Below are 10,516 nucleotides of genomic sequence, written 5' to 3'. Positions count from 1 at the left end.
TGTGGATTCTTGTTGGCAAATCCCCCTGGTATTGTGGGCCTATTGTTTCGAGGCTTTAGCTGTGTGTGCCTGTTGAACGCCACCTGCCTGCTTCACCCTCTCACCCCAATCAAACCACCAGTGTAATAATATTGTGCCTCTTCCTGAAAATTCTCTGTGGTCTAGAATAAACACTGCAGCTGATGTCTGCAACCGCTATGGTGTGTGCACACAGACACATGTGCACGTGAGGTCCCTCTTGGTAATGTCTGCACTGTATGGCTAACCCTAACCCACAACTGTGTAAAACAACTGCTACCCTTTTCAAAACTTTTATTATTTTCATAATTTTTTGCATATTTCGCATATAGCACAAAATAATCACGACAGCAATTTGTACACTTTTAGAGTTAAAATAAGATCCTGGATAATTAATCGAATGAAAGAAAACAAGGCACAGAGTCTAATTGCAGCGTGGCTTCCCTGTGCAATTCAAAATACAGTTAAATAAATTACCTGGCTAACTGGCTTGAATCCGCCTACATATAGTAGCCTACATCTTAAATTTGAAAACACTTCTTTAATCTGACCTGCATGGTTCACTGTATGCTTGTGGCAGTGTGACCTGTGCTGTGATTGGTCAACGTTTTTGGGGGCAGAGCTACATACACAGATTCAGACAAACCACCTCCAGACATGGTGGTTCTAGACGGCTGGACCCATCAGGGTCACACCTTAAAAAGGTCTTCATGTCAGGATGTTGCGATGGATTTGACGAATACCTCAGACACCATTTTCATAGTCAGAGAGGCAGAAATAGACCCACTCAGCATGCAATATGCGGTGCATTTTTATTTGATAAGACCTAAGCTAGGGAGAAGGGAGCTGAGGGGTGAGGTTAGAACAGGTAGTGGTGTTTGGGGGAGGGGGTGTATCTAAAATGGGACAGGTGGGAAGCTAGGAATCATTTAAAAATCCTGGATGCGTCGGAAAGACCCAATGGCTGGATGGAGGGCCCCCCACTCGCCGTGGCGCCGGTACTCTCCCTTCTCCAGCAGGTACTGGCGACCCCTGTAGTTTGGATGTTCATAGAAGACCCAGGCGCCATCCTTCACGTGGGCGGAGCAGATCTCGCGGTGGCGCCAGTGGTCTGTCAGGCTGGGCATGTCCTCGGCGAACTCAATCATTTGACCACTGAAATCTTGACGCTCGTAGACACGGATCCTGTGTGTGCTGGAATTCGCCTTGGGAGACACAGAGTGGCAAGTCGCGGTGTGCATGCCAGAGTGTTAGTCACAGTTTCATTGCAATATTAGAAAAATAAGTTCTTATTGCAGCTTCAGTAATAAAATGTGGACCTGTTCAAGAATCAAGAATCAATTATTTGTCACTTACACACTCAAAAGCAGCAGAATGATGGGTGGGACATGTTCCGCAAAGACTGTGGAATGTGCTGTGTACCTTCATGCACCCCAGAGGATGACACATACTGATTTAGGTGACCCCATGCAGTACATAACTCTAGCCCCACCCGTAGGCAAACATTTCCAAGATATCCCAAATGGGCAAGTTGCCATGAAAGTTACTGAAACCTAAACGTTATCCCACGACCTTGCCTCTAGCACCACCCTCAGGCAAAAATGTCAACTTTGCACAAAGATAACTCATAGGCAGATTGCACAATGAAAATCATATATACATTAATAATTTCATAATTAATCTAAGTTCGAAGACTTTTTTTTTGTCCCACCACCAGTGAGAGTGTGGCTCTAAGTATGTGTAAGGGGTAGCACGGCCTAAAGCCCCAAGAGAATTAAAGACTCTTTAGCTTTGTTCTTTAACACTTACGTGTCTGACAAGACGACAGGAACGGATAGTGTCATTAAATCCGTTCCAACGCTGAAAGTCGGGGTACTCCCCTCTCGTCAGGATGTACTGGTATCCCATGTAGTTGGCTCTCTCATAGATCACCCAGGCCCCACTCTCTACACGGATTGAGTTACAGTGAGCAAAGTGGGAGCTGAGCTCGGGACAGTCACTGGTGCACTCATAGAACCGGCCTTGAAAGTTTTTGTCTTCATAAAAGAAGATCTGCATGGAAAATATTGCAGTATTAGTTGAACAGTAGATATAGCCCAGACAGATTTTAGTATCAATACATTATGGTAAATAACTTAGTACAATTAGTGTACTTATAGTTGTGCAATTTATTTAAGGTTTTAATGAATTACGTATAGGAAATTGCATATCACACCAGATTGCAGATAACCAAGACTAACAAACACTAACAATTAAAAAAAAGAAAATTCCATACATTGCCAAGTGAATAATAAAGAATAATTTGAAGACATGAATGATAATATAAAGCTAAAAAAAAAAGTTGTACAAAAGCTTATCAAAAGTAATTTAACAGTAACTTAAAGGAGGAGTTCACCCCAAAAAGTACTTATTTTCTATCAATTACACACCCCATGAAGCCTTGATTTCATGGATTTATTTTTGTTTTTGTGGCATTCCTAAGACAAAAATTTGATGACCGTGTGTATTTCCGGTAGGAGACACAAATAATCTACTTTGTGTCTCCTACCGGATACATTAGCCGGTAGGAGACGGGAATCAAATTATTATCTTAGGAATGCGACAAAAACAAAAATTAATCCATGGATTCAAGGCTTCATAGGGTGTGCAATTGATAGAAAATAAGTCATTTTTTGGGTGAACTCCTCCTTTAAACCCTATATACTTTGTTGAACGGGGTCCCCCATTTGACTATACTTGGACCCCTCTATTTTTCCTGATGCCCAGAATAAAACACTAGGGTTAATGTGGCTAAAAGAAGTAAAGAATATAGTAAGTATAACGATTTGAAAACAGGTTTTGGGTCTACTCTTTGACTCTACTCTAACATAAGCACACACACACACACACACACACACACACACACACACACACACACACACACACACACACACACACACACACACACACACACACACACACACACACACACACACATGCACTGCCAACATAGAAGCTTATAGCAAATACAAAAATAAAAATTCTAACAAAATAGATACAAAAACATTGTTTTTACTTTGCAGGAAATAGTTTTACAGTCTGTGCAAGAAGTAATTACTTACCTTCCCAATGCGCTCCATTATTCCACTTTATTTTGCTCGTCCTCACTCAGTACAATAAGCCCCCTGACACAAACACACCACACTGACAGCACCATGGTTGAGATTTATATATGAAGTACAATGAAATGCATTGACAGTAGAATGATTGTCATTCAAATGAGGGTGTCAGCAGCTGATGCTGTTTGTTTTGCTTTCATGTTTAATACGTGCAGTATTATGCTGAGCTTTAGAGTTTATGGTGCCAGATCACGGAACAGAAATAATTGGTTATAGTGGCAGTCACTGAAATTTGGGGTGAAATTTGAATTGCATTTTTGGTTCAATAAAACCAAGACGTTTTAGATTGGCATTTGTTGACAAGTCTTTTACAACTTCCCTCATTACTTCATGCTGATGCAAACCCTTAAATAATAATTCCTGGGCACTTCAGGAGAGACTACCCAAATCAAATATACTGGAGTACTCTGGTCTGCACGTGTTTTATTGTTTTGCAGGGGTGACTAAGTGTTTTGCAGTCACGCCTGCAAAACAATAAAACAGGTGCAGACCAGTCAAGTGCTCCAGTATATTTGATTTGGGTAGTCTCTCCTGAAATGCCCAGGTATTATTATTTTCTCTGATGCAAGTTGTCCCTGTTGAGCACCGACGAGCCCTTCTACCTTCTACTGGCTGAAGCGCGCTGGACAATTGTGACCTTAACCTTTGACCACCAAAACGAAATGATCTCTTCTGGGCGGCATACTGATCATTCCCACCACATTTCATGAAATTCCACTGATCCATTCCCAAATTTGACCTTGATCTCCAATGTGACCTTTGACCACTTCAACCGAAACGTTAATCATCTATTTGGGGCAGCCAAAGTTTTATGATTTTATGAGTTTTAGATTTTCTTTTTTATTATTTTGCAAAAAGACAGACCTCGACCTTTATTATGAGGTTGACCTTTGACCTTTTTGATCCAAAAGTTAATATCGTCTTAGGGGCAGCCAAGGATAGACAGGACCGATTGCAATACCCTGCCAAACAGTACTGCATGCAGGATGGGTAACGATTTTGAAATGCCTAATGCCAGATCAAAATGAAACAATAATTTTAGATCAGAGGAGCCATGGAAGATTTATTGTCACGTGCTGTAGCTTTTATTGCCTGGACAATTCAACAATTACATTGCATATTCTTCCCATGGATATGACATGATTAGTACGCCTTGACCCTTCGCATGGAACCTACGCTTGCCTGCACGGTCCCCCACTCAGCGTAACTTTTGTACTCGCCCCTCTCCAGCAGGTACTGTTTCCCACTGTAGTTGGGGTGCTCGTAGAAAACCCAAGCCCCTTCGAACACCTTGCAGGAGTGGACTTCTCGGTTGTGCCAGCGCTCGTGGAAGGCCGGCATGTCGTCAGTCAGCTCCATGGACTGGCCTTCGAAGTTAACCCTCTCGAACACCTTCAGTCTCCAGGAATTCCCCACCTGTTCCCGGCACAAATCGCTAAGCTAGTTAAAGTTATACACTACAAACATCAGGACAAAATCTGCATGTGTTGTTGGAAAATAATGGAGCAAAGTCATGACCAACCCTACTTCATTGACCGGGGTGGGGTCTCCCAGGGTTCTGTACTTGACCCCCTCCTTTTTTCCTCTACATCAAAGCTACAAACTCCTTAATGTACAATCTTGCTATTTTCACAGAATGTTCTAACAATAGTCTGTTATGACATGACTGGAATAGGGATGGTAGGATTCATGTGGTTAAAACTGAAACAAGCATTTGTGCATTTTAATGATCCTCAAAATATCAACTTTAATGAAAAATTCATCCAGGAACTCTCTGGGCTTCAGGGCCTATTTTACTCACATTACTGATTATCCGGCAGGACCTGATTGTGTCGCTAAAGCCCAACCAGTGCTGGTAGTTGGGATAATCTCCTGGCATTAGGACATACTGGTATCCCCCGAAGTTGGGCCTTTCGTAGATCACCCAACACCCTCCCTCCACTTGGATGGAGTTGCAGCGGCTCAAATAGGTTTGCAGGTCACTGCAGTCACCATTACACTCATGGTGCTGTCCTTGGTAGTTCCTGTCATTGAAGAAGATGATCTGGAAAGAATCAAGTTCCTTCAAATATATGATTGTGGTGTGGTGTCTAACATTGAAACACAGTCTATTCTACTGCTTGGTTTGTTCACTTGTGATTTCTTGGAATGAAGTCTTTCCTTTGTTGAGATGCTTTTGTCTTGTCTACTTGTAGCAGAACTGAGCTGTTGGTCAAATCCAGTACTTTGCTGATTGTACAAGATGCAGTATCACAAATGTATATGAAGTGAAGTGAATCTTACCTTTGCCATGGTTTATAAGAGTAGGTCACACACGATACATTACCGGTATTACAACATTAAAGTAGGCTCCAGCAATATTCTCTTTATACAGGACAAGAACAATAACACCAAGCACATGGTTCACAGCAGCATAATTTTTCTGGAACCAGAACTCTGGTATACAATGTAACACAATAATTATGCCAAAATGTATGCATTAAAAGCTTCATGTCATTGGCACATTTATTCACAGTGACTCTTTATGTTAGCTGGAACCGTGAAGGGAAGGCATTCCTAAAACAATCTGTTCTAGGGGGTATTTCAGATTCAAGTGCTCTCTAGAGTGCTCTGCTAGAGTGCATGTAAATGCATTGCAAGGGGATTTGAAGGAGCCTTCATTGCTTAGCTCATTTAAGTGATTACCACAAACAAAAGCATCTGGGGTGTAAAACCTTCTATGTCTCTCAGTTGTGACCTTGACCTTTTTGACGCAAAAGTTCATTTCATCCACCCATCAGTTCTTGATTTAGGTCTTTATCTTGATTGTGACCCTGACCTTTGACCTTTTTGTCGCAAAAGTGAATCATCTCTTCGGTGCAGCCTACTGATCGTTCCTACCAAGTTTCATGAAAACATTTTCTCACACATATGCACACATTTGTGCATTTGCCGATCTTCGTAAAACTGCAGAAAAACAATGTAAAATTGCAGTATGGTATATTCAAAATATTGTTGGTCAAATCCAGTACTTTGTTGATTTTACAAGATGCAGTATGTGTTGAAACATCATGAATGTATATGTTATGAAGTGAATCTTACCTTTATCATGGTTCATGAGTAGGTCATTCACGATACGTTGTTACAATAATTAATACAGTAGGCTCCAGCAATATACACGCACGCACGCACGCACACACACACACAAACACCATTCCAAGGCTATAATTAAAATGTCGATTTGTGAAGCTCTGTATCAGTTAGATGATGAGTCATGTACATTTCGGAGGATATACATATGTGTATATACATGTATTAATTAATTAAGGAAAATTATATATATATATATATATATATATATATATATATATATATATATATATATATATATATATATACTGTGTGTATATATATATCTTTTTCTATATTACATATATGGGACTATGTTTAGACAGGCTTGTTGACTTGGGAAGCCTACAAAGGAAGCATTCACGTCACCAAATTCCACGACTTCATTCATGACTCCTGTTACCAAGAGGAAGTAGGTGTTCCTCTCAGCAATGAAGAGGCTATTATGAAAGAATAGAAACATTAAACAAGGGATCTGCAAGATGCAGGACTCAAGTATGCAACTCGCACTATAAACTGAGAAAATTATTAATTCTTAAATTAACAGACTTGGTGCTAGATTTCAACACCATAATTTTATTTCATTTATCATGTGTATGTATTTGCTTATACAACTGTGTTTTCTGTGCCCACAGCAGATTAATCTGACATCTATTGTATTTGTAATGTAATGCATTTTCCGCTATCAGAGAATTTTAATAGCGCGAGAATATTCTTCTTCTCTGCCATTGAACGGACACAATAGCGAATGTAGAATAACCGCAGCTGCACACAATGGCCAATAACAAACCAGTCAGTGTGTCATTATACAAGGGCCACCATATTATACTGTCCAGTCAGGACTTTACACAATGGGAATAGAGATTCTGTGGCTGTATAAAAGTACCCTGTACAGTGCATTGGTTCTACAATTAGGCCTACTGTCCAAATATCATACTTCCATCCACAGACAAGCAGGAGACTCATAATCATCATCATCATGACCATGGGAAAGGTGAGGCATAGCCAATGAAGAATTCAAATGAAATAGAGCCACACTGATTTATAGGTTTGATTTGACATTTTTGATGACATCCATATCTGCAATTATGCATTATGTGTATCGATTATTACGAATTTCACAGTGAACATGGAGATTGGCTATTTTTAAAATGCTTTGAATAGGACTTATTAAGTGATTAAATAGAATAATGTTCAGTTTGTGTGTGTACAGTATTTTATATTTACTTGTTTCCTTTTAAGTTTAATACTTAATTAAAAAAATGTATCTATCAAAAAGTGATTTGTGTCTATTTTTATGCATTTTTTTTACTTTTAATTTAAATGCTCTCAAATTGAAGCTTCAATCAATCAAAATTGTGGCACCTTTTGGACAAAATATCGGACTAGAACTCTCATTGGTTGTGCTCTAAAATTAAACTTTGCATATGCATATTCACTCTTCTCATCTTGTTTTTTTTTTCTAACAGATAATCTTCTATGAGGACAGGAACTTCCAGGGTCGTTCCTATGAGACCACCAGCGACTGCCCTGAGCTGACCTCATTCCTGACCAGATGCAAGTCCTGCAGGGTGGAGAGCGGATGCTTCATGGTGTACGATCGCTCCAACTTCATGGGCAACCAGTTCTTCGCCAGGAGGGGCGAGTACTCCGATTACCAGCGTATGGGCATGACTGACTGCATCAGGTCCTGCCGCATGATCCCCATGGTAAACCCTGCAACCTTCCAGTCCAATAATGTCTGGCAGCATGGATTTATTCAGGATTCAGAATCAGCTTATTTACACAAACAGTCCAAATCTGACTGTGCTGCATGCAGCAGTAGCCCCTACATTTGCAAACCAATTCCTCTACAAAGTGAGGTTCAGGGACCGCCAGGGGGTGTTTGAATGGGAAAGCGAAAAGGTCTGAAAACCCTCCTCTACAGCATGTGGTCTACTGCAGGAGTAGCCTCATAGAATTTGTTGTTATGATAATTAACCAATTGAGCCCTACCGTCCCTCTGGGGCGAACATTAGGTGAAGATAGCAGATCGACAAGCTCACAATGCGTCGTGAACTTGTAGATCAGCAATTTTCTTCAAAGATATTTAGTGTATGAGCAAAAACAGAAGGGGTCTAATATAGAGCGCCTGGGGGACGTATATAGGGTTTAACCCATTAAATCCGGGAAAGCATCTAGAAAGCATTTAGAAAACATTTTTAGAATCGGCCTCAGGTCTTAATGGGTTAAATACGTATATATGGGGTTTAAGTGGTTTATATTGTAAAATGTGATGGCTGTCGTTCCCTCTGCAGCACAGGGGACAGTTCAAGGTCAGGCTGTACGAGAGGGAGAACTTCGGAGGCCAGATGCACGAGGTGAACGAGGACTGTGACAACATGATGGAGCGCTACCGCATGTCCGACTGCCAGTCCTGCAACGTGATGGACGGCCACTGGCTGATGTACGAGCAGCCCAGCTACAGAGGCAGGATGATGTACCTGAGGCCTGGAGAGTACAGGAGCATGAGGGAGATGGGACAGTCCGCCGGGATGAGATTCAGCTCCATCAGACGTATCATGGATTCCTGTTAGTTCACCGTTGACTGTTGAACAATAGGTTTTTAATAAAGGCTTATAAACCTGTATATGAAAATTCCGTTTGTATCATTTGTTGGCAAATATATAGGGAAACAATTGCTCCAAATTAAAAGCCCTAAATAAATGGAAATAATAATGTTGCATAATCATATTCAACATGCAGAGTTTGTCAACTTTCTAGTTTGCCCATAATGGCTTTCATTGAACTCAGACCAGCTGTTTGTTGTTGAATTCACACACAAAAAAACATATGCTTGCCATGGACAGGGATTGACTTCCTGTCTTGTGTGAGCTTAGCTGTAGACACTCAGACACACAAACACACAGACACACAAAGGTTTGGGGGGCATACTGTACATATTTGGGACATATGGACAAACGCTATTCCACACAGCTCCCCCTTAGACGTCACACCGTAAAAATAAGAAAGAATATAATTATGTACATACATATATAAAGATGGTGGCATATCTTGTTTCCAAACTGGTGCTTTGTCTGCCTCAGATAACTTTACAACAGGGTCAGAATTTCTCAATGGAACACTAGTGGACCACCTACGACCACTGCAGATGTGCAAGTTATACTGTATTGACCTGACCATACATTACAGATTGGTTAAAATTGTGTTTTATTCATTATAGAAAGTCCCAGATTGCTTTAAATCATATTGTAGATATACTGTTAATAATATAATTACAATTTAATAATTACACTTTAAAATGTAGGCATTTAGCAGACATTTTTATTCTGAGCATCGGAGATCAGAGTAAATGGCTTGGAGTTGGTCAACCAACTACAGTACATGGGAAGTGGTCAAGTAAATAGATGGCAAGAATTCTGTCAAGTGCTACAAAGTAGGATACCAGGTAAATATCAGAGCTAGCATCTGCTGTCTTAACAACGTCAACATACTATCTAAATAACATACTTAGCATTTGTGTCTAAATAACATACATGGCAATAACATGCATTGTTATTGCATACACAACATCACATGTTATGTGAGCAAACTATCAAAGTAACTGGCTATCCAATGAGCTGGGCCCCAGCTGGATTGGTCTTGTTATTTAAGAAAGGTAATCGACTTAATTGTGACAATTACCGGGGGATTTTGTGCAGCAAAAGTGTGCTTTATAACGTTAACGATAAGCCATTCCGAGAGCAGACAGGAGCTCAACCTAAAACAAGCTGCATGGAACACATTGTGGCATGTAGGCTTACAATTGTGTCAGAAAGAAGCTGCAACTGCCTTTATAGACTTTTCCAAAACCTACATCTGTTGTTCAGTTGTAGGGGACAGTTGGCAACATACATTTGTAACATACAGTATTTTGCTTAGAAGAAACAGATAGGCCTATGTACAGCTAATTTCCGGCACCGTTGGCTTGATCGCAGCGAAACTGTGCACACACTCCCTGGATGCCCGAGCAGAAACTCTGCCCCAAATATTTCACATGGGCCTGTTATAGCGCCACCAGGAGGCATATTTTTGCAAAAAAAATTTGTCAGTACTCTCAGTAGCCTACAGATTTTGTCCAAACATCAATACAGTTTCTATAGTCATTAAACGAAACGGGTCTTTCAGATTTTTCATATTCCATCCTGATTGGCAAAGATTCAGTTTGCAAGAGTGCTCTGTTTTGAACAAAA

General features: G+C 40.5%; 2 protein-coding genes across 2 annotated transcripts; one reads left to right on the top strand and one right to left on the bottom strand.

Annotated features, from left to right (window-relative positions):
- Nucleotides 1–947: 947 nt before the first annotated feature.
- On the bottom strand, nucleotides 948–5,468 carry LOC308080528 (uncharacterized protein; the record flags this gene model as incomplete). Its single annotated transcript, XM_080422424.1, has 6 exons — nucleotides 948–1,223; nucleotides 1,828–2,070; nucleotides 3,120–3,144; nucleotides 4,327–4,592; nucleotides 4,978–5,220; nucleotides 5,460–5,468. 6 exons carry the CDS (start codon nucleotides 5,466–5,468, stop codon nucleotides 948–950), a joined length of 1,062 nt encoding a protein of 353 aa, XP_080278550.1.
- Nucleotides 5,469–7,263: 1,795 nt separating this feature from the next.
- On the top strand, nucleotides 7,264–8,860 carry LOC308080805 (gamma-crystallin M3-like; the record flags this gene model as incomplete). Its single annotated transcript, XM_080422811.1, has 3 exons — nucleotides 7,264–7,278; nucleotides 7,754–7,993; nucleotides 8,582–8,860. 3 exons carry the CDS (start codon nucleotides 7,264–7,266, stop codon nucleotides 8,858–8,860), a joined length of 534 nt encoding a protein of 177 aa, XP_080278937.1.
- Between the last annotated feature and the right edge of the window lie 1,656 nt (nucleotides 8,861–10,516).

Source organism: Gymnoscopelus braueri, assembly GCF_963280865.1.
Source record: "Gymnoscopelus braueri genome assembly, chromosome: 24".
NCBI classification, from domain to species: Eukaryota; Metazoa; Chordata; class Actinopteri; order Myctophiformes; family Myctophidae; genus Gymnoscopelus; species Gymnoscopelus braueri.
This window is presented reverse-complemented; position numbering and strand designations above follow the sequence as displayed.